Source organism: Megachile rotundata, chromosome 5 (assembly GCF_050947335.1).
Source record: "Megachile rotundata isolate GNS110a chromosome 5, iyMegRotu1, whole genome shotgun sequence".
Taxonomy (NCBI): Eukaryota; Metazoa; Arthropoda; class Insecta; order Hymenoptera; family Megachilidae; genus Megachile; species Megachile rotundata.
Genome location: NC_134987.1, coordinates 17,995,851 through 18,021,195, shown reverse-complemented (window position 1 = coordinate 18,021,195; position 25,345 = coordinate 17,995,851). Strand labels below are relative to the sequence as shown.

At 43.1% G+C, this 25,345-nt stretch overlaps 1 protein-coding gene across 10 annotated transcripts in view; it reads right to left on the bottom strand.

The window, feature by feature from the left end:
- The window catches only part of gro (TLE family member transcriptional corepressor groucho), a 94,374-nt gene that overhangs the window by 2,708 nt on the left and 66,321 nt on the right, over positions 1-25,345 (bottom strand). For 7 of the 10 annotated variants that reach the window (XM_076531758.1, XM_012285364.2, XM_076531762.1 and 4 more), the window contains 5 exons: positions 3,284-3,337; positions 2,299-2,487; positions 1,229-1,447; positions 630-697; positions 86-361 (listed from right to left, as the gene is read on the bottom strand). In XM_076531758.1, coding sequence (XP_076387873.1) covers positions 86-361; positions 630-697; positions 1,229-1,447; positions 2,299-2,487; positions 3,284-3,337 — 806 coding nt within the window. The remainder of the gene's footprint in view (positions 1-85; positions 362-629; positions 698-1,228; positions 1,448-2,298; positions 2,488-3,283; positions 3,338-25,345) is intronic. The other 3 variants (XM_076531764.1, XM_076531765.1, XM_076531766.1) reach the window with 3 other exon arrangements.

Genomic DNA, 25,345 nt, shown 5'->3' with positions numbered 1-25,345 from the left:
TTGACGTAAATCCATGGTGATAGACGAAACGTTAGGGGCATTAAAAGACGGACAAGCTCGAAACGTGCACGTACGGGAAACTCACCTAATATAATTGTCACGTTGCAGGCAATCCAGCTGCGATACGTGCTTGATACTGCCACCACCTCCGTGCCCGATGTCCCAGACTTTAACGCACCCTTTGCCGCCGGTGTAGACGTACTTGGTCGGATTCGAGATCGTAACAGCGCATACAACTTCGCCGTGAGTCAAGGTATTAATCTGACGCGCGTGACGTGGAATTCCTGGTCCTATCAGAGCGTCCGTGGGGAATGGCACAGGCTGCAGTTGACCCTCGCCGTTCATATGGAACGAGTACGCTCTGGAACAAGTACGTAAAACGTTAATGGCTTTGTCCTTACGTAATGGAACGCCTTCGATTACTTAAAAGCTCCTCATCCGATAAATGAACGAACTGAAATATAATCCGGAGCTTTTCGTATACGTATCGCGCTATGGAACTGCTTTGATTTATAAAAAAATATTCGAAATGTTATGAAATCTGTTGCGACACGATTGAGAAATTCTAGGAGGCAGTTTTGTTATAAATTAATAGTGCAATATTAATGTTTGTAACTGGAAATACATACGGTTTGCCACCCGGAATATTGCTTAGACCGTTGCTCGATGGTATCCTTACATGACCGTCGAAACCGAGCTGAAAACGTAAACGAGACAGTTAATTTACTGTGAAAGTTACAAATTCTGATATCGTTAAAATACAATCAGGAGCCAATCTGGCTTCTCTAGGAAAAAGGTGGTAACCAAGGTACTTAAGACTTGGTTGCGAATTCACAACGACTCTTCTATTGTTCTATTGTGATTTGGAGACTTCCAGGTAGTTGACGCATAATGAAGGGGTAGAATGCAGATGCAGTAAAACGTAGATTTTCAACAAAAATGTTTTTGTCGCCAGAGCAAAAACATTGCCAGATTAATCAGCATGTTCAGCAGGTTCACCAGATAGTAATTTGTAAAAAATATACTGTTCATTTGTACCACTACGAATGACTCCACGCATCGTTCAAGAGATAACAAATGTGACAATTCGAGACATGAATGTGTCGTAAAATTCTTGTCTTAAAAATTTCAATTCGGCCAATTTGTCAAAAATTTCCCTGATCGAAAGGGTAAAAGTGTGGAGTCTTAAATCGTGAAAGGGTGAGAAAAGCGATGAACGTCGAAATACCATCGAAGTCCTGGCGTATGGTAAATTGCTGTACGGCGAAGGCGATTGTGGCGGCTCATTGCCGCGGGACGGCAAACCCTGATAACCCTGTGGTGGTGTTTGCTGCGACGATGGCGGATGATAAACTCGCGATGCCAAGGGCCCAGGGATTCCGCCCATAGTTGGGGTACAACTGCGCGACCCCCTCGCCGCCGCCACAGGTGTACCCGGCTTGTCGATCTGCGAAAGAGGTTCGGTTCCATCGCTCCGGTTTATTATGGTGTGCAATCAAAGAATGGAATTGTAAATTTCACGCTTGACTTTCGCACAAAAAGCAACGAGACACATCGATCCTTGTCGCGGCCGTAAGCGGCCGCTTCCGGTTCAGCGATTCGTCAGGGGAACAGGCAGGGGTTCCGCGTGTAAATTGACTCGTCGTTAAACAACCAAGGTCGTTGCAAATTTTACGACTATTCGATTACGTAGAAACCCGACTTTCGTGAACTTGCTAATAATCGATGTAATTTGATGTAAGAATTTGTTGAATTTGTTTATTTTTTCTTGCTTGACCAATTACTTTACCAGACTTACTTTTAACATACTCTTTTCATCCACTGATATTAAACGTGTCGATGTATGCAGATATAATTTGAAATTGGAAACGAATGCACAAACGATGAAACATAATTCAGTGTACACAGTAACTCTTTGCCTGAATGAAAATCAACACAGATTTCAAGAAAAGCTTCCTCATAAATTTTGATATAACAAAAGGAATTTGCAGAAAATAAAAAAGAATTATAGACCGAAAATTGATGGATCATAATCATAAGTGCGCCTGATTTTCATTGATCCAACCTGTTCCCCAAAAATTCCCTCTAAAAAGTTTTCGACGATTTAATATTCCGATTCAGCGAAAACTTCAGGAGGTGATCGCTCTTAAACGTTTCAGCATGCATACTGCAATAAACCAAGAGAAAATAAACGGAGACGCGATGCAATACTACTCGATGAAACTGAACGAATCTATCAGCAGAAAAAGAACCGGACCGATTAGTCGTCGAATAAGCTTGCTATCCGCGAGATCTTACATCTTTACTTTTCAGAGACGGTGTGCTACGCGCGGAAGAACTTCCGCTCCGCGATGGTGGCCTGTCTTTTACGGACGTCGAGCCAGCACCGGAAGTGGGTCCCACGTGTCCTGGAGCGCCCAATTTCTCTAAAGTACCGTTCTCACGTGGATCCGAGTGTTCCCCGTTCGCGTGCGGGGATGCCGCTTCCTTTTACAACAAATAGACCAACGATTTAACATTGACAAACCTGAAAGAATTGCTGCAGAAACTCTTTTCTAACTTGCAATCGTGTATCGTGTATTTATTACGTATTGATAATACCTAAAACTTTTGATACATTATCAGCAGGCTGTGGATGTTTATACGGTCGTATCGATGTTTGCGGAGTATACGTAACTCGTGTCATCTATTTGATCCATGTCTACAGGTGATACGAGCCGTGTTTACTTTGCAGACTTCGATATAAATGCATAAACACGCGCAGGCTAATTATCAACTGTGGACATGCGAATATAAGAAGTGATAGAGGTATAGAAGTGCAGAGAAATAGGATGTGATTTAGAAACATGTGATATTGATATGTTATACGAATTTCTAATATGAACAACTTGTAAGGCACATGTACAAGATAAGCATATATGTACAGGGAACTTATGATGTTCATGTCAGGCGATATAATACAAACTCAAAGTTAGACTATTTCTTTTCCTAACTTAAGAATTCGTCGTTGAAGAGAATTAATAGAATAGTAATCTGAAGAGATTAAATAGAATAGACAGAATAGAACACAGAGGTCTAAGTTCGTACGGATTGTAAATAAAAGACACTAATTTGCAATGTAAAAGTAAGCATCGAACCTATACAACTAATTACAATACAAAAGTCCGAGCATCCTTCGGAACTTCTCCGTAACCACAAGGCAATTTAACTCGGAAGAAAGATTTTCATCGACAATCCACACGATAGCCTAATGAACCGCTTAAAAGAAGAAGGATAAACTGACCTCGTTCGCGACGTCCACCACCAAGTCCTGATCGCTCTTTTCCCCGTCGCTGTCCTGAAAACAAGACGAAGGATCCTTGAAAAAACACATTCGACTCGTCTCGTTTATGTATTGTGTGTGAAAATGTCATTGAGTGTAAGGAAACTTTTCGTAGACCCAATATTTCGAATTTCATCTTTTTCACCGCAAATCTCGCTGCATCCAGGGTGCAAGTATTTCCGTCGGGTGTTCGAGAGAGGAAAAGAGAGAGACTCGACCTATATTCCCAGTGCGTCTGACTAGCAGATGCATCTTCAGAGACATATTATTAATCTTGACACTCGCACGCTCTCGAAACGTTCTGATTGCAGAGCAACTTAATGGCCAGGCGTTCGACGAGTGCACACACACTCACAGGTCTCGCGTTTGCAGTGTGCACGCGTGTGAAGCCACGCCACACGTCGGGGGATGTAAATGCGCCTTGCCTGGCCGCGCGGTATTTTCGCAATCAAGATTCTACGTGAGCCTCGTGCCGTACGTGGAGCGTGGAAAATTCGCTCGATCGTTTGTCAATTTTCGATCTCACGCGTCTCCTTCGCATCTTTGATGTTCATACGAACTCTGCTTAACGAACCCAATATAATACAAAAATAGTTAAGAACAATGGGAAAAAGCATTCACATTTGTTGAGTTTTAACACTCCATACCTTCTTTGGCTACCAAGTTTTGAATTTATAAAATAAATCAGGAAATGAGTTCTTCATAAAATGTATCACATGTGTGACGTATGTGACCAATGTATTTTTCATTTATTATAAGTAGAGAATGAATGAAAGTGTATGTTCAACCAATCTATTTATAAGGTCTATATGATGTCCAGCCACTCTGAACATAAGAGTGCAAAGGGTTGAGGGCATCCTTACATATTCTTGCTATTCACAGTCCTCATCCAAAAGAGACCTTCATTGCACCCTGTACTTGTTCTATATTTTCACGTATGCTTGAGACGTTATGTCAATACATGTTACACTGTGAACTGTAAAAATCTATATCAAAAAAACCTAAAATCATAAAAGACTAAAATCATCCAGCAATAAATGCAAAAGTAGAGCAACGATACCGAAATCGAGCAAATTATGAAAACAGGGTAATCGAAGTTAAAAGGGAGGAATCTAATAAAAGGGATTATACGAGTACTAATGTAGAGGATCACGTAAAAATCTATATCAAAAAACCTAAAATCATAAAAGGCTAAAATCATCCAGCAATAAATGCAAAAGTAGAGCAACGATACCGAAATCGAGCAAATGATGAGAACAGGGTAATCGAAGTTAAAAGGGAGGAATCTAATAAAAGGGATTATAATCCTCTACTAGTGTACAGTATCGCGTAATCGTATAATATCGTGCAATTTGATTACGTAACTTAACACAGCTTCCTATAGAAACAGCAAGTAACAATGATAGAGAAAAACAAAGGGAATCGAGTAGAAATGGAACACGGGCAAACAGAGGGACAGACAGGGGCTAATATATTACTGAATGCCGTGGATAATGTACCGCAACGAAAGCACAGTTTGTGGCTCGTGTATCTTTTATCGTGTGTTTACCACTTATTTCCGAGTTTCCAGCGAACAGATCGTTGTTTGCATCCGGTTTCATTGTACCTATGGCGTACGTCGTTTTTAAAACGACGACGAACGCGATAGCGAGCCGCGCGTTTTGTATGCATAACGTTGCAATCTTTCGTTTCGTTTCGAAGAACGACTCGCTCGAAAACATTTTCCAAACTTGCAAAGATGCTATCTCGCGACGGCAAAAAAGCAGCAACGAGGTTACAGGATTTCCTCGGTTACACTGCGAGCGATAAATTTTAAGTCGGAATTATGGAACGAAATGTTCGAATAAGAATAATTACTTGTGCTGGATTTTTATCAGCTTCTTTCCTTTTTATACTGTCAAACGATTTTTACCCTCTTTTTATGCCATCAAGAATATTTTATGATGAAATATAAACAAGTATAGTCATGGTATTATAAATACTTTTATTTTAAAGTTATAACATACAACATGCATATTAAATGTACCCCGAGTGTCTCACTTTATTTTCAAATAAAAAAAGTATAACAAAATAATTGCTTCTGTTATGATTTTTATAATGTGCTGACAATAAAAGACGAAGAGACTATATCCTCTGTAATTTTCCTCCTTTCTGTTTTTAATAAAAATGGAGACAAGTAAAATGTCCATGTTAAGCAAAACACCCTGTATGCGCGTACGCTATGAGCTAACTTAAGAGCTTGAAATTTTATAATGTGCGTTTTGGTACGATGGCAGTCTTGCCGGAAATGCTATCATGTGAAGGATTCCCGTGTTCCGTGTTCCAGTATGCACGAGATGCCTAAGGCATCTGAAGTGCCTGAAGAACTTGATGTGGCCAAAGTACGCGGAGGTACCAAGAGTACCTGAGATATTTGGATCGTAGAGAGCAGAGGTTCTCAAGCTGAGGATACTGGATCAGAAACTGATTTTAAATCTAACTAATCTGAAATATTTCAACGTAGCAATACAAGCATTTTTATTCGGTTTGTGCAGATAATATTTCAAAATGTCACTTTATGAATCAACGTGAATTAAAAACAGCGCAAGACTTTGTAAATAAGAGAAGCGAGTATCGAGTCAAGACGTTCATGCTATAGAACATAAAGTAGAATATAGCACAAGTTAAAGTGACGTGGTTAGCGAGTCTCGTGGCGATACCATGCGTGGCGATACCACGCGTGAGAGTACGACGCGTGAGAATACCACGCGTGGCGATACTATGCGTGGCGATACCACGCGTGAGAGTACGACGCGTGAGAATACCACGCGTGACGATACTATGCGTGGCGATACCACGCGTGAGAGTACGACGCGTAAGAATACCACGCGTGACGATACTATGCGTGGCGATACCACGCGTGAGAGTACGACGCGTAAGAATACCACGCGTGACGATACTATGCGTGGCGATACCACGCGTGAGAGTACGACGCGTGAGAATACCACGCGTGGTATCGCCACGCGTGAGAGTACGACGCGTGAGAATACCACGCGTGCGGATACCACGCGTGGCGATACCATGCGTGGCGATACCACGCGTGAGAGTACGACGCGTGAGAGTACGACGCGTGAGAATACCACGCGTGGCGATACTATGCATGGCGATACCACGCGTGAGAGTACGACGCGTGAGAATACCACGCGTGCGGATACCACGCGTGGCGATACCACGCATGAGAGTACAACGCGTGAGAATACCACGCGTGGCGATACCACGCGTGAGAATACGACTCGTGCCAATACCTCACATACCATATCATTACATTATTAATTTACTGAAAAATATTTTAACTGCAAGCCTCATCAGTACAGAGTCCATTCAACTTCATAAAAAAATTTATAAAAGCATTTTTATTCGGTTTGTTCAGATAATACTTCAAAATGTCACTTTATGAATCAACGTGAATTAAAAGCAGCGCAAAACTTTGTAAATAAGAAAAGTGAGTATCGAGTCAAGACGTTCATGCTATAGAACATAAAGTAGAATATAGCACAAGTTAACGTGACGTGGTTAGCGAGTCTCTCGCAACGATTACCAACACAATCGAGGAACACGCATGAGCCAGGTTGTTCCACGTAAGACGATAAACAACACCGAATACCAGAGAATGGTAAATAATGTGCAACGGCAGGGAAGTGCAATTTGTAATTCACGTATCTTTCATCGTTTATTTACCAGTTATCGCTCAGTTTCTACAAGCAGCTCGTTCCCGGGTTGCGACCAACCCCCGTCGGTATACGGTGGGCACGTAACGAGCTCAAAGCAGGGCACACGCGGGAGTTGCTATGTTATGCGCGTGAAATGCTACAACTGCTTCCATACTGAAAGCTTCTGCTCTTTCGTGTGTAAATACGGCATGGTTCTTGCCTTTATGTATATCGATGTTTTATAAGGCAGCAGAGATACGAATCGCACCGAGTCACTTATATTTCGCTCTTATTATATGTATCTACCGTGTGCTTGATGGATTGTTAATTACATACACACATATTCGATGTATACATATACTTTTCAATTTTATATATATGTTCGATGTCATACGTATACGTACATATGTATACATTTTCAATGTTACACACATGTTCAGTGTACACATGTACATATACACATTTTCATGTTAAAACATATCTACACATGTGTTTATATATATACATACATACATACACGTTTTTGATGTTACATGTGCAGTGTGTACATACACACATATACACATGTTTAATGTATCATACATATGCACACCTTTACAATGTTATACATATGTTCAACGTAAACTGAAAACATATATGTGCATATACACATGCATTGAACATATGCATAACGTTGAAAAGATGTATGTATATGTTTACATTTACATGTTATGCACATGATCATTGTACATATGCATATACACATACATGTTTTCAATGTCATGCACATGTACATTGTACATACACATATGTATAGACATACATGTTATCAATGTTACGCACATGTTCATTGTACATATACATATACACATACATGTTTTCAATGTCATGCACATGTTCATTGTACATGCACATATGTATAGACATACATGTTATCAATGTTACGCGCATGTTCATTGTACATATACATATACACATACATGTTTTCAATGTCATGCATATGTTCATTGTACATACACATATGTATAGACATACATGTTATCAACGTTATACACATGTTTATTGTACATACACATATAAACATTCCGAATGAAGTTTTTAGTTTAGTCTAAAAAGGGTAGCGCTACCCCGTTCCTTTTCCTCCGCGAAGTGTTTTAAAACGTTGTTTCCCGCTCGATCTCGAGCAGGTCAAGAGGATGCGCTGAAAGAAGACGGATCAGATGTCAAGGGGCGATTAATAATTCAACAACGTTCCGTGGTTTATATCCTAATTATCGTCGAGTTGCTGATAGCGCGCGGCACGTTCTTTGTAATCCTCCCACCCGCCTTACGAGCTGCATACAAGCGAACTCAAAGCGATAGTATTGCCTTCCTAATGACGTAATATCGTGTACAACGCCCATCCATCCATTACGCGTCTGCTAGACCCGTGTATATTGTATTCGTGCCGAAGGTGTTCGTGCACATGCACCGTTTACCTACGCGCCACGAGAAACCACCTGTGTGCGTTCCTCGCCTTTCAAATGATTTACAAAAACTGCCGGAGTTAAAAAAAACGAGTTACTTGGACAACGATTTACGGCAGGCATTTTTATATCGCATCATGCAAAGAATGGGGAAAATGCGAGGTCAAGCTTCTTGGAAATTATTCGGTTTTTTTAAGGCGAAAGTGATTGTTAATTAATTCTTGGCTAATTTTTTCTGATCCCTAAATTGCTAAATCTTAAAATTCTTCACCGAACTTCCAAGTTTAAAAATTTGCAAAAGTCGACGGTTGCTATTCGCAAGTAAAAATATCAGATATGGTGATAACTTGGCAATGCAGTGCATACACTGTGTGGAAATCTAATACCAACACAACGCGTCTTGATATAATGATGCATGGTTCTTAAGACTAACGTCAGACATGTGCACAAGTGTCCCCGCAAAAGTGGCGATATAACGAGTTAGTACAGAAAGTCAGACTTCATTTTGAGTGAAATAAACGTAAAACGAATAACAGTGGTAAAAAAAAGCGACACGAGGAGATCCAGCCGCAACATCCCCTTTCCTATTGGCGTGTAACGAATAAGCGTCACGGTCGGCGTTACGTTTCAAGCCGTGAACGGGTGATTCCGTCGCGATCCATTTCCGACAAGAGTAGAGTGGTGGTTCTCGTAGCCAGGGACACGCAATAAATTTGTGTACGGGCGATGAGCGTGTGTAAATAGGAGACAGTGTGGTAGTATTGATTTCAGTGGTATTACTCGGCCGGTGGAGGGCGCTCAAGGATGGAGGAGAACGAAGTAGGAGGAGGACACACGTAGCAAGAGATCGAAGAAAAGAGAGAGAGGGTGCAGTAAATAGAAGATGAAGACCAAAGTATAAGAAGAAGGAGAATAAAGGAGGAGCAGGGTGGTGTCTTCCACCCCTTAACCTGTTCGTTCTAGCGTTAAATATGATACAAATGTTATCATCCCTTCTATTCTGTTCTCCTTCCCCGATCCGCCCCTTGTGGCACGAACCACCAGCGACGATCCTCCTTCTCTCTTTATCCGACCGTTTCCACCGTCTCTCTTTATCCGCCGTACGTATACGTCTCTGTCGTGCACGTTCGTCCCTTTTCGTTGTGCGGGAACCTCGGGTCCAACCTGAGCCGCTTTCTCCGTCGGCTTCTTCCCTCGTTTAACCCAGCATAGCGGGGATGACGGTATTAAGGGCAGCTCTATTATTCGACCACCCAACCACTCGACTCTTCGTCTCGAGAATCCTCGAATCCTTTTTTTTCCTCCTTCCACCCCAATCTCCCTTTTCCGCCTGCCCTTCCTATCCCATCGTTTCAACCCCCTCCGTCCTCCCGCCACCTCTCACCCCGCCGCCTCCCTTACGTATACAATGTTCCGTGTATTCTTCCCGGACTCTCCTTCCCGCACACCCGACTCCCTCCTGCCGTTTCTTCTTTCGGGTCCAGTGTAAACAAACGCACGAGCGCAAAAGAAGAATCGGAGCTTTCCGACGATTCTTTTATTCCCGTTTCTTTCCCTCGTCCATCCCGGCTCTTTGCTGACTTTAGCGAAGTTAAACGGTCCAGCATGACCGCCGAACCGATTCCGCTTTTACGCGGGAATAAAATTATCTTGACGAGCGACCAACGATCGGGTGATTAGCGAACAAAGGAGCTGATACTTGGCTACAAGATCCCGGGTGCCGTTGCCTGATAAGCTGTTAATCCTTCGTAATTAGCGGGGGTTGCCCTGATAGAAATTACTAATTTAATATACTCTGATTATATCAGATTTATTATCATATTATATTACTATCATATCGTGCCGACACCACGCGTGCCGACACCATGCGTGGCGATACCACGCGTGAGAGTACGACGCGTGAGAATACCACGCGTGGCGATACCATGCGTAGCGATACCATGCGTGGCGATACCACGCGTGAGAGTACGACGCGTGAGAGTTCGACGCGTGAGAATACCACGCGTGCCGATACCACGCGTGAGAATACTACGCATGCCGATACCACGCGTTGCGATACCATGCGTGGCGATACCACGCGTGAGAGTACGACGCGTGAGAATACCACGCGTGCCGATACCACGCGTGGCGATACCATGCGTGGCGATACCACGCGTGAGAGTACGACGCGTGAGAATACCACGCGTGCCGACACCATGCGTGGTGGTACCACGCGTGAGAATACCACGCGTGCCGACACCATGCGTGGTGATACCACGCGTGAGAATACCACGCGTGCCGATACCACGCGTGCCGATACCATGCGTGGCGATACCACGCGTGAGAGTACGATGCGTGAGAATACCATGCGTGCGAATACCACGCGTGGCGATACCATGCGTGGCGATACCATGCGTGAGAGTACGACGCGTGAGATTACCACGCGTGCCCATACCACGCGTGGGAGTACGACACATTCCTTTACGACGCGTGAAAATACCACGCGTGCCGATACCATGCGTGGCGATACCACGCGTGAGAATACGACTCGTGCCAATACCTCACATACCATATCATTACATTATTAATTTACTGAAAAATATTTTAACTACAAGCCTCATCAGTACACAGTCCATTCAACTCCATAAAAAAATTCATAAAATAATTAGTGGGAGGTTCAATTCTTTTACAATTTCGATTTAAACCACTTTTTCGATATAGCGAAAAATTTCGGTTGAAAAGGCAATTATTCCACGTACAACGATTTCAGAAGATAAAGGAAGCAAGATAAAAAGTCGTAGAATATTTGGGAGTAAAATTTGCGGAGTAATGAAAATATGAACGGTTCGTGACAAAGTTTCTCGTACCCTCCAGAGATAACTTCTTCGTGCCTTGTGTGGAGCAAGTGGTACGTTTTACGGTAGACTGGAATATATTATAACACACCGTGAATATATCATCAAATTTAATTGACTCTCGCTTGTGCGGCAGCCTGTCGAAGTAGGTAAGGAGAAATTTCAACGGCTTATGCAAACACGGTATTATGTACCGTAAAGGAGCCATTTAGTCGAAGACGAGAGATCAGATAGGATAACGTCTCCTGTCCTCCCGCGTGGGCTAATAACGAGTTGCAAATTAAAGCATTAAACATGATTACCGCATTGAAAAATTTTGATACAGTGCCGCTTTAAGTGACAATTTTTTTCTTCCCTCTTTTCTGAACGGACTTTGTCATTCATTCAATTACTCATATTATACGTAAATAACGCGACGATAATTTTTTGTATCATGAAGTTGCAATTTCTTTGCTGTTTCTGTTCAAAATTCTAGAGAATTGCTTCTCGTTTATACACGTTAAATATTTCACCAAGTACAACAAACTGGCAAAGTATGAAAAGAATCGGATCGACCCCTTTCTTTCCAAAGTTAACAATATATTCAACGATTCTATGAATTTGATATTCTAAAGGAATCGTTCTAAAATAAATGTCACTTTCCGAGGTGTTTTTATTAGAGGACCCCAGTTCGCGCAGTTTTGATCTTCAAACTTGCCGTTCGATCGATACGCGATTGAGTGAGCTGGAGAAGAATCGCGAGCGCCGAGGTGGTATTTTAAACACAGTCGCTGTTCTAACTTCGGTAAAGTTAACGCGAGTAAATGCAGAGATAGGAGAAAGAATGGCCGACCGTTGGTGAAACTTTTCGTCGCTTGTTTTGCTCGTTTGCGTTTCCTTAAGAATCGCGGCCCGAGAAGAGGAACAGGAGGAGAAAGAGTCAATCCTGAGCTGCTCGAACAGAGAAACTCGTCTACAAATTTTCAAGAACCGCTCTCGCGTTCTCGATCGTTGAATTCGACGTTCCAGTGGTTACCGGTGTCCCTCGTGTTTCAATACATTCCGAGCGTATCCGTCGCCAAGGAATTTCTCTAACGACGGACAAATATGTTCTCTTAGGTTTTCGGAAGTATTAATTATAATTCTGTGGATATATTCTGGTTAATTTTTTGGTATTGCAAGGTTATTGTTTGTCGGAGGGAGTATGTAGAGTTTTAGGGCATGATGTGGTGTGTTATGATGCAGTGATGGATGATACAACGCATGCTGATATGACGTGTGAGAGTACGACGCGTGAAAGTACTACGCATGGCAATACGACGGGTGAGAATACGACGCGTGAGAATACCACGCGTGGCGATACCACGCGTGAGAGTACGACGCGTGAGAATACTACGCGTGGCGATACCATGCGTGGCGATACCACGCGTGGCGATACCACGCGTGAGAATACCACGCGTGCCAATACCACGCGTGGCGATACCATGCGTGGCGGTACCACGCGTGAGAATACCACGCGTACCGATACCACGCATGGCGATACCACGCGTGGGAATACCACGCGTAGCAATACCACGCGTGCCAATACCATGCGTGGCGATACCACGCGTGGGAATACGACGCGTAAGAATACCACGCGTGCCAATACCACGCGTGGCGATACCATGCGTGGCGATACCACACGTGAGAATACCTCGCGTGCCGATACCATGCGTGGCGATACCACGCGTGGGAATTCGACGCGTGAGAATACCACGTGTGGCGATACCACGCGTGGGAATACGACGCGTAAGAATACCACGCGTGCCAATACCACGCGTGGCGATACCATACGTGAGAATACCACGCGTGCCGATACCATGCGTGGCGATACCACGCGTGGGAATTCGACGCGTGAGAATACCACGCGTGCCAATACCATACGTGGCGATACCACGCGTGAGAATACTACGCGTGCCGATACCACGCGTGGAAATACGACGCGTGCCGATACCATGCGTGGCGATACCACGCGTGAGAATACGACGCGTGCCAATACCACACGTGAGAATATAACGCGTGCCAATACCACACATGAGAATACAACGCGTGCCAAGACAACACATAAGAACACAACGCCTGGTAATTAAATTCATAGCGATCCAAAGCGTGGCGATCTAACCTGTCGTAATTAAACGCGTAACGATTCCCCGTGTGGCGTTCTAACACATGGTAATCACTCGACTAGCGATCTGTGCTAATTAAATGCGCAGCGAACTCGCGATGATAAAACGTACCCATCACTTTCACTGCATATCACGCATAATTTTATAGATAACAATCGAAAGTTTATACGAACTCGTTAACAACCCAAAACGGTCTATCCGTCAGAATATTAATCTCAGTCCAGAAGCACTTACTGCTTGATAACAGCACGAGCTCGTTTGTCGGGCGAAATTAAAAGGGAAACATTGAAAAGGCAACATATAGGATCGATAAGTGACACTGTGCTTTTTATATTTCCGCTTGGAGAATGGAAGAAGGGTGACACAGCTCGAAGGACGAGCGGATGGGTGGATGGTTAGCGTCGTAGGTCCTGCAACTTTTACGAGACAACTGCTTTTATGTGTCGCAGAGGGAAACGCGACTGGAAACGTATTAAAGCTATTATCTTGGCTGAGGAGGATCTCCACCCCCGTTGGCTGGTCGGGGTGAGAACAGGGTGAAACCGACGTTGACGGAAGTTTCGAGAACGTTTACTATCACGTCGTAAAAAAACCGAGGAAAATCTGAGGCATAAAACTATTATATTTAACTATTGAGAATCGTTTGGGAACTTGGACATTTTACTCGTTATGTTTCTTTATTGTCGAGGATTTGGGAAGCTGACAATTTTGGGACTTTTGGAACTGTATAAAATAGAGAAGAATTAGAGTAAGAATTAACTGAATAAAGTAGAGAAGAAGAAGAATATTCTTGTGCACAAGATGAAATCTAGAGTTAGGTCGAACCTAATACGAAGCTTGTATTCGATGATTTTATCAACCACAATTCTGTGAGTTCGGTGTAAAGAATGTCATCTTGCGAGCAGTTCCAATCAATTGTCTCTGTTACAGATACGCGTGTCACGATTAATAAATTACATTGAAGGTAACAGGAAAAGCTGTAGCAAGAAAAGAAAAGGATAGTAAAAGCGTAGTGTACGAGCGAAAGAGAAGGTGGCGAAGTAAAAGGGTCGAGGCCGCAATGAGCCGAGCTTCCACGCTTCCCCTAATTACATTTTCATACGAACCGTTTTCCCCTTTATTTTCTCCTGTTGTCCTACCACCATTTTTCCCGGAGCCAACTCAACTTGCCAGGTTCCCGTTTCCCGTCAACGTCTGTCTCTATCTTTCTGTTTCTCCGTCTCTGTCCGCGTTTCCCTGTCCCTCTGCTTTTCTCGTTCACTGGAAAAACGCTTTAATGCGTTTTTGCCGCTCGTCGTTGCTCGGGCAAAGAAAGAGAAGAAAAAAAAAGGGAAACATCAACGAAGAAGAGAGAGAGAGAGGAAAAAGGAGGGCGAGGGTGAACATCATCTTTCTCGCGGCGGGTCGAAAAGTGCAAGGTGAATTTTTAGTTTGCACCAAGCGTCCGATTAAAGTCCACCGAGATCGCCGACGGAAAAGGACCTCGCCTCGAAATCTCTTTGTTTTCTGCTCTTTGTCCTTGGTTATTTGCAAACCGAGTTCGCTCGTTCGTACGATACAATTTTTCTCTTCGACGCGCACCTGCTTACGTTCTTTTGTACGCCGAATCGTTTCGTCGCGAAAGCGCCATCGACTCCTCGCGACACAATTTTTAAATTGACGCTGGAACATTGAATATTTCAATTCCTTCCGGAATAATTTACCTTTAATTTCTCTGCAGGAAACCGCGATATTTTGTTACTTCTTTATTCTTATTCACGGATGCAACTGTTACGAACTTTATGATACAATGTGATATAGGGATGATGATATATTGCTTTCATACTGTGCAAATAATTACGTATTTCACGTTACGAACCAGGTTGACAAAGATAATTATCAGTGACCTCAGATAGGACTGAATTTACAAATCCAAAGAAATTAATACAATATCTGATCAATCGTTAAAAGATGATTCATAAAACATTGCATTCAGTGACCTCAGATAGGACTGAATTTACAGATCCAATAGAGTTAATACAATATCTGATCAATCGTTAAGAGATGATTCACAAAGCCATAAAGGCACGATTTCATATAGGTACGCATAGAGGTACACATTTGACTTTCGATATATTCGCTTATTTAATTCCAAGTTCGTTCTATAACCCGTCTTATTTGCAAAATGGACTTCGACGTTCGTAAAAGGTATCTACGAGCACCTGACCGTGGATACAGGAATACCAGGGACGCGAAAGTTTCGCTATAGATTATCGTTCCATTTCAGAACGATACGCAGCGGAGAATCTTTTTTTTTCTTTTACGCGACTACCCCAGCAATCCCTTTTCAACCGCGTGCCACATTTTTCCCCGGGAAAAGAATTCATTTTGCAGAGTGCGATACGTTTTTTCGAAGATGCAGTTCGAGCATTATCCCTCCTACCCGATGTTTTCTGATACTTGTAGCCAGTTAAATTCTACCGTTTCACTCGCTACATCGATCGATGTCTCTCCATTACTGCGCTTAAAAGTCACGTTACTGATATCTACACCCCTCCCTGTCTAACGTATTGCATTTCAAACTTATACATTTCTAAATTTTCTAATTTTTAAAAGTTATAGATAACTCTGGTGATTTTTATGTTTGGAGATTCTTGATTTTGATTACGTTTAAATTTAAAGATTTGGAGATGTGTGTACTCTGTTGTTTGTAATTTTGATGTAACACCTATACAAACATGGATACAGTGACTTAATATTAACGAAACTACAGTATCTGCAGTACGTAACTGATATCTTTTAAGTAGCTGAATAAGAGTACTTAATTATATCTCAACTTATATGAGCTTATCGTATGTGAAGCGTAGACTAAACTTATCATATTGCATGATCCATCATGTCTTTTTTCACATGTAACATCAAAACCATCCACAAAGAAATTTCACCGAATCCAAGTCACACATTACACATGTCACACGAGTCAAACTTGGACCACATGTGTACATGTAACGCATGCATACCGAATTTCTCAGTGTAAAACTTAATACAGAAGTACCAGTAAAAGTCTCTCGAGAAGAGTTGACACGTGAAACAAGCGTTCGATGGAGTTATCGCATAAAATTCGGTTAGCAATGATGCAGCACTGAACGCGTTAATAAAATTCATACAGCTTTATGCACGTCGGCAGAACACGTATCGGTACGAAATCCAAGAAGCCCACACGCGCATGTTTATCCCTCTGAAAACTGTTATCGGATTATTGGCCATGCTTCCCAGGACCCGCTTGTTATTCCATTTCTTTCAATAACAGACACGGGAGCGTCGCAACGCGGCTGCAATTTGCATTTCATTACGACCAGAGTCACCGGCAACTTTTCTCTCTCTCTCTCTTTTTTTTTTTTTATCATCGGTTTACTTTGGCCAGCTACATTTACCTTGGCGGTCGGTCGGAAAGTATTATTCGTCGCATCGGGAAACTTGGAGTTTTCCCTCGTCTCTGTATGCTTTACACGCGTAAAGGGAAAAAGGAGAAAACGAAGGAGAGCACTGCCGCGGTGGAGAGAAAGCTTTCGGGAGGAAGTGTCTTTGCAATTTAACTTTTACGACGCACCCTGTCGTTTCTATCCAGGCTTCTTTCGAGCAATGCAACACCCCTCCTGCCTCGGAACGATCTATGTTACCGGCAACGGATATGTCCTCGCCAGGAAACAGGATAACTCACCGCAATTTTTCGACTTTCGTTACATTTTATTAACCGTCACCGACGTCGCTATGATTTGCACGCGAACTGTGCGCTTTCTTCGATCGTAAAGACTTTTACTTGCTTTTGGTCGTTCTATCGACGATCGGAACGCGGAATACTCGCTTTTTGGATTCCATGCACGATGATAACTTTTACGAGTATGAGAGTTGCAAAATTTAAACTATTGTATTGCATGATCTATTTCGGATATTTTATTTAGAACGTTTAACTGATTTTAATTAAGTAATCTATTTTACACTGCAAGAATTTTATTGTATCATATTTATAATAAAATAGCTCACTCATGATAATAGCTCACTCATGTGTTCAATTAATATAACTATGACCGAACGCAAATTTTGGTGGAAGAAATATAAAATGTTTGTTAGGTCAGTGTATATTTTTTGAGAACCATAATCGACCGAAGATTATTTAAAAACATCTTATTTGGTAAAAAACAATTTATCGAGTACGCAGCTCGGAATCAATTTCGACGATTAAAAATAATTGATCTCGGTTAGCGAGGTAAGCAACGTAAGCAAAATTCCCTTTCAATCTCACAAGCAATCAGGACTCTTCCCATTAACTTGCCCTAACTCGAAGAGTTCCATCTAACAGCTTTTAAACAAGGTTCGGGGATTAGAAGATTCGATCGGTCAAGTCTATTCGTTCCTAGGAACTTCTGAACTCATAATGTTGCAAATTTGAAGTGACCCATTCTCAAATTCCTAAATTCATCATTTTTTAATATCTAAATGTTTGCAAAAATTTCTGTGCTCAAATCTTTGGATCTCCAAATTGTGAAATTGTAAAGTTTCAAATATAGATGGTCTTTAATGTCTGCGAATTCTTATGATTTCGGATTTCCAGATTTTTGAATTTTTAGATTCTCATGCACTTGAATTCTGTATATCTATATTGAAAATTTGGAGATTTGCAAATATCTATGCTACTATTTCTTAGATCCCTAATTACAATGTCCTCAAAATTCAAATACATTATCTCCAAATTTTGCAGCTTGCTTATATTCCAAAATTCCTACATTCACCTTCTAAGTACTAAAATTTCTAAATCCTCTCTACGCTTTGGAGCTGAAGGTTTTGAAATATCTATGCTTTGACTTCCCAGATCCCCAAATTTCTACGCTCTGGAGCTGAAGGTTTTGAAATATCTATGCTTTGACTTTCCAGATCCCCAAATTCATATACCCCCAAATTTCTACGCTCTGGAGCTAAAGGTTTTGAAATATCTATGCTTTGACTTCCCAGATCCCCAAATTTCTACGCTCTGGAGTTGAAGGTTTTGAAATATCTATGCTTTGACTTCCCAGATCCCCAAATTCATATACCCCCAAATTTCTACGCTCTGGAGCTAAAGGTTTTGAAATATCTATGCTTTGACTTCCCAAATCCCCAAATTTCTACGCTCTGGAGCTGAAGGTTTTGAAATATCTATGCTTTGACTTCCCAGATCCCCAAATTTCTACACTCCGAATTTGAAGGTTTCGAAATATCTATACTTTAACTTCTCAAATCCCCAAATTTCTGCATCCCCCAATTTCTGCACTCCTACATTTCCAAAACCTCCGAGTGTCCAACCCTCAAAATTCGGAAATCTCGAAGCCCTCGAATCCCAACATGCTCCAAATTCCTAGACCAACAAATCTTAACATCTCCCGACCGAAAACTTCCAATATTTACAAATTCCACCAAAAAATGTATAAATCCGTAAAAATCCGTAAAAATCGACGAGTGGCCACTTGCCCACTAATTGTCATATTCGCTGTTGATTGTACGCGGTCCAACGAGTAAAGAGGGTGCAGACTTCCAGGACGGATCAGCTTGTTCACGTGAAATTCGTACGAATCAGAGTATTTTCTGTCTCTTTGATCGACACTTCTTTACGAAGGATCGTTCAGCGGGCGACAGACAAGTACTCGTCTCCTGACACTCCCCTATTCGTTCGCGGTCGAACGCATGCATCTACCAACCCCCGTTGTTCCTCTTTCCCCGTCATTTTCCTCTCGAGTTTTTGTGCCTTCCGTCGGTGACCTTTTATAGCTCGCGTTTCTCTCTTTTGCTTTTCTTTGAGCTCGTAGGCGGGAATTAAATTCGAACGGCGGTCGGCAGGCGGAAGAAAATAGAGAAGTCGGCTCGCAATTTCGAGAGAAACAACGCTCGTATCGTTCGTTATCGCCGCTCGAAAATTTACGGACATCTTCGAACGCAGTTCGGCCGCAGGGAATTCCATTTGTTTCGAAAGCCCGTGGACGTTTTACTTTCGCGAACGCGTGCCGCCCACGCTCAATTAGACCGACGCATTAAACCGCCGCGAATTCCAGCGATTAAACGCACGTAATAAATAGCCTCGCCACTATTTCCTTTTTTTTCCCTTGCTCTCCGTGGCCTTTTCTTTTCTTCCTCGCCCGGTTCAGAGCAATTAAGAGGAACGCTTATTCAAATGCCTCTCCCGGAAGTGTCAAGTATTTTTCCACGCTGCTCTTATACGGACAAACTTCGTAATCGATCCAATTATACTAAACATTTACCGCATTTACAATTCTTCTTGTATTATATTTATTCAACACATTTTTCCAAAACCTCAAATATTTATTCGAGTTACAGGTTTGAAAACGTACAATTATTACCGGAGTTACGTGGAGTTAAAGCTTATCACACCCTCACACAAAATTTACACCATACGAATTCTTCCATATTTTCAACAGATATTAAAATTATTTGATCGAGTTTCCTTCGCGTATCAATTTTAATCGTATTTTGCTTGAGAGTCGAAATGGAAGGATTATTCGAAACGATGTAACGAGCGGTGGAAAAAAAGAGGAAAGAAGGAAAAAATTGCAAGTTTCATAGTCGACGTCCCCGGATCGTGTATGGTTTGAAAATCGTGTTCGCCTCGGACAGCGAACAAGCGTCGCGCTCGAAAAGCATCGTCGCTAATCAAAACATCGTTAAACCTTTCATTAAAGCCGCGATCAGGGTGTCGCCTTTCGTTACTCGCCCCGGCATTATTCACAATTATCCTTTCCGCGACGACAGTCACCGTGTAGTCGGGGTGGTATCCAAACGAGGCGCGATCCCTGTTTTCAAACGATTCCCGGTCACAAAGCGCCTGTGGCTCCAGAAGACGAAACCTACCCCTTAAACAGCCCTTTGCCCTCGCCAACAGCCCCGACGCGTCATAAAGAAGCATTCTCCAAAGGTGCGACACGCTACACTGTGTGTACCGTGGCATGAAGAAGTGGAAAGGTGCCAAGGGATGCAAAAAGGGATGGCACGAGGTGAAACCAGCACGCGAGACGAAGACGAAGAACGGTGTGAAAACGAAGAGCGGATGGAAAACGGGAAAGACAGAGAAAAGGGGAACGAAGGAGGAGGAACAGAGCGGAATACGGATAGAGGGGTGGTTCGGTACACAGGGTCGGAGGAACAAATTTTTCGACGTTCGATTTAGGACTTTTGAATTTTACGAATTTCGAAATTTAGAATTCGGATGTTTGGGGAGGATTGTTTAGCAAATTTGCTGATTTGGGAATCTGTGAAGTTGGGAGTTAGGGGGAAATTTGCAGATATGGGAACTTGGAAGTTTGGGTATTTACTAGCTTGGAAATTAGGGGTGAAATTTGGGAATTTGTTGACTTGATTATTTGCAGAGTTTGAGGTTTGAGAATCTTGAAATTTGAGGATTTGCGTGTTTGACGATTTAGGAATTTAGAAACTAAAGAATTTAGGGGCTCGGAAGGTTAAGTGTTTAAAAGTTGTAGAACGAAACTATTAACAAATCTAAACACTCTCCATATAACTGATCATGGAAATGTCCCAACTTAGGATTTGATAATTCAGTTATTCGACGTGGGAATTAGTCAACTTCGAAATAAGGGAATTTGGAAATTCGCAAACTCAGGGATTCAATAATTCGAAATCTGCAAACTTAGATTTGATAATCCGATAACTCGAGCACGTGGAAAATCTCCCACTCTTGCGATCTTCAGAATTTGATAATCCGCTAAGATGTGCAAAATCTGCAACTGGCGAGTTTAACAATTTGTGAATCAAGTGAAATGTCCAAACTTTGAAAAACTAAGAAATTCGAAAGGTCATGAAAACTTCGAAATGTGAGATAAATTTGTGCGCATCGAATTTGCGCACACAGGAAAGTCTCAGGTGCGGAATACTTGGCACATTCCGCAGAATTGGCGGCGGCCCTGTCGGTAGGGTGAGCTGACAGGAGGCGTTAGCTTGGGATACGCGGACCCGTCATACAATAAATACGATATTTGCACCCCTCCCACCGTGGAATAGAAGAGCGAGGTGGCTGCTTGGTGCAGCCAGGCTTTGGCTCCGGCACCAGGAGGGCGACTGATGGTTCGTGGGGGTGTGCGGGGGTGTAGGTTTAGAGGATGCAGGGTGGGTGGCGAAACGTTGGTCGGCTGAAGGGACGAGGAGGTGCCGCGGAGGGCGGGTGGGCGGTCTGTACGATGGTATAGATTTTTATGTCTGCGAGAAATACAAAATGATGGATATAAACCTTCCTCGCCTCGCCGCCATCCTCCCGTTTCTTCTATCTCTGTTTCGTTCTCTCTTTCTCGCTTTTGCCATCGTATACCCTCTCACCGATAGACGTACACAGTTTGCTCGGTGCACAGCGACGTTGATCTCCGCGAGAGTACACCTATGTGCGCCTATACGTACAGGGTGTGCCGTTTTTATGCGAACGTTTAACAAATTTTTTGGTTGCGCGTCAACCGAGAATCGTCAGTTAAGGGTTGCTCATTAACGCTGACCGCCCCACCGTGTAATTTCAAATTAAAAATAAATAAATGACAGCTAAGCGTATCTCGATAAAAATCGGCAATTCGATGAAAGTATCTTGATAAAGTAACTTGAAACGAGAAAGTGAACCGAACAAGAAATGAATTCTAATAACCTATTGATTCGCGAATGTCTTTGTTTTATGGGAGATTTGGGTCACACGATTATTTGCAATAATGCCAAGCTTATACTAAGCTGGCTTAACAAATTGAGCGGCGTGTGCAATCGTCTTATACGGTTCTGATACGTTTAGGAAAACTTACGGTGTGTTGGGAAGCACCTGGGTAGCGAATTAGCAGCATTTAATATAGTTTAATATTTTTAGTTGAATCGAGGAGAGTACGCGAAGTTCAACAAAGTTTAATATCAAGCCATGAAAAGAGGGTGATTGTACATTTATATGATAGGGTATTCTAGAGAAAATTGTGGAGATAAAAGGTCCCACTTGTTGATCTGTAGTGAATACATTTTCAAATTTGGTACTTTTAAAACTTGAATATTTCAAGGAATGTTTGAAATCAATAGATGATTTCTCAAAATCCAATGATGGTGGATGTTTCTTCCTGTACATCAGACTACTTCCAGAAGGTGAATCAAATACTGTGTCAAACATAATCTGATAATAAAATTATATTTTATACATATCCAGAAGCAAGAGTTTGGAATGAAATGTTAATAATTAATAAAGTTTAGCAGTTTTAAATTTATTTATTTGTAAAGTCGATTAATCGTGAAATTAACGATTTGTCAGATTTCAAACATAGCTTCGGAGTTTGGGGGTGATGAGGCTGATCTGGAATATGGGAATCTGACTGATTCGAGAATTAACTCAGAAGGGTGCTCACGTACAGATACGAAAAGCACAAAATTCAAGAATTTCGATATTAGGAATTTGGTAAGTTTGTAGCGGACAAGTTTGTAAAATCGCAAGAAAAGGTAGTAAAACGTGTAATAAGTAGGTGGTCGGCGCGAAAGAAGGACGGTCTTTCGTGCAGGTTAGAAGGGGCTCCGCTTGTCACCGGTCATCCCCTGCTCAGCCAATGAAGTCTCCTTCGTTTCCCCGTAGAGCCATTATCCCCATAGAAGACGCGGCGTTCACACATTAAAACGGGACACCCCGTATAGAAGTGTGCACACAGGCAAATACACGTTTCACACGAACACGGGGCGCGCTCACCTCGCTTACAGAGAAAACGGGGTAGGTGGGGTAGTCTCTTTCCGGCTGGCGCTCACGTTTCCCCACACCAGCCGCTCGACCCACACCCCCGGTGGCTACCCAACCCCCGAGAGCAACCTCGAACCTAACCTGCCACCCCTTCTCCTCCTTCTCCGCTTCCACCGCACGCCCAGCTTCCATCTAACCCTCCTCCTCTCTCAACCCCTGTAGCTGTACCGCGACCCTCTACGGAAGCTCAGAGCGAATGTTTTGTCATCATACCGCCCTGCCGGGGCGCCAGCACAACCCCTCTTTCCACCGATTCTCCCTCGTTCTCGGATCCCCTCGCCCCCGTGCCACCGGCCCACTCAACCCCTCGCCTGCCAGCTCTCTCTGCCCCCAAGGCCCCGCGGCAGATACACTTGCGACCACGTACACACCTCGAATTTCCGCTTTAGCTATCCGAAACTGTTTCGTTGCGTGTACGTGTACCAGTTTCACCCGTAGGTATGCGCGTTACACGGATACCAAGAACACACCGTGTCTACGGGATACGCGAGCGCGTGCAACTTTCAGAAGCGTACGCCCCGGGCTGTACCAGAGATACCATGTTCGTGTGCGTGCGGCGACACGCGTGAGACGTTAAGTGTGCATTCGATGGGAAGGAACGAGCTCGTGAGAATGTACCTAAGCGTTGCGATACACAAGAGTACCTGCCCGCGTGGACCCGTGGCCCAACTGTTTGCCCTTTTGCGGGGGGAATCGAGGATGCGTGGGATTTGCGGGGTGAGGGACATGCCTCGTAATGCTGCCCTCCTGCGAGGGCCATGGAAACCGCTCGCAAATTGCGTATTCGCAAATTTTCGCCTTTCAGAACTTTATGCACTTTTACATTCTCAATTTTCTTGAAATTTTATAGCTCAAAAATATCCAAATGTTAAAATTTTATAATATTTACTAAACTTCGAAATACCTAACTTACTCGAATATTAAATTGTTAAGTACACAGATTTTCAACCCCTTAAATTCTACAATTCCTAAATCCCTAACATCTCAAATTTCCATGCTCTAAAATTCCTAAATTTCCAAATACCCAAAAGTCGCAAAATGATCCAGTTGTCAAAAGCTAACATTCCTGAACAAAGAAGAAAATTCCAAATAGCAAAATTCCCAAGTTCGAAATTTGGCAAAGCGTCGAATTCCGAAATTTCCCTCCAAAGCAAGCACAAAAGTTGCAGTCGCAACGCGCGTGGCTCGCACACAATTTTTCGATGGTGCTTTCGAGGATGACCGGCGATAGTGGTGGTGGCAGTTGGTGGTGGTGGTGTCCAGGATGCGGGGTGGTGCGGCGCACAGTTTCGAAAAGCGTCAGGGGGCAGATGCAGGTTTCCCTCTTTCTCTGTCAGTTCGCCGGCCTTTTTCTCTACCCGTTCTCTTTGTCCCGCGACTTCGACGGAATCGAGGTAGGGGTTATTCTTTTTTTTTCCTTCGCCTCTGTGCCACCACCCATCCCTCGAACCAGCGGTACTCTTTCGCCTCCGCTTCTCGTTCGGTGCTCGTTTTCTTTTTTCTTTTTTCGAACGAACGTTCGCGCGTGCACCGGCACAGAGAGGCCAGCTAGATGGGCTGCAGCGTTGATAGGAGATGCTACGATGGCGGAATTGGTAGGGGAGAAACGGTGAATTTTTTCGAAAGGTATCTCCGATAGTAGACTTTCGAGCGAACTCTGTCCTCGGTGTGTTTCTCTATTGGTACGTGCATGTACGTGCACAGCGTGTACGCGTACACACCGGTTCCTGGTGCATGTGCACACGCGGAGCGACGCGAACACGTTGATTGGTACTTCTGATGGTACCGCGATGCCGATTAATTAATTAATTCATTAATTAATTACTTCGGCTCGGCGCGGACGACGAGCAGCCAGCCTTCGAATCACCGATCGCCGATCAACTTTTTCCTTTTAACTTTTAATTAGGACTCGTCCTTGTCGGGGAACGAGCTGATCCTTGTTGAGACTTTTTTCGGCTCGTCGTCGACTCGCGAGCTTCCCAGCTCGTCCGGGACTTACCGCTGCGCGAGAAAATTACGCTCGTACACTCGATATGCTTTCTTTCGATAACTCACGCGTGAACTTGGAACTTTCTACGTCCATTAATCTTCGTATACAACCTGATGTTTTGTAATATTCGCGTATACAATTTTTCG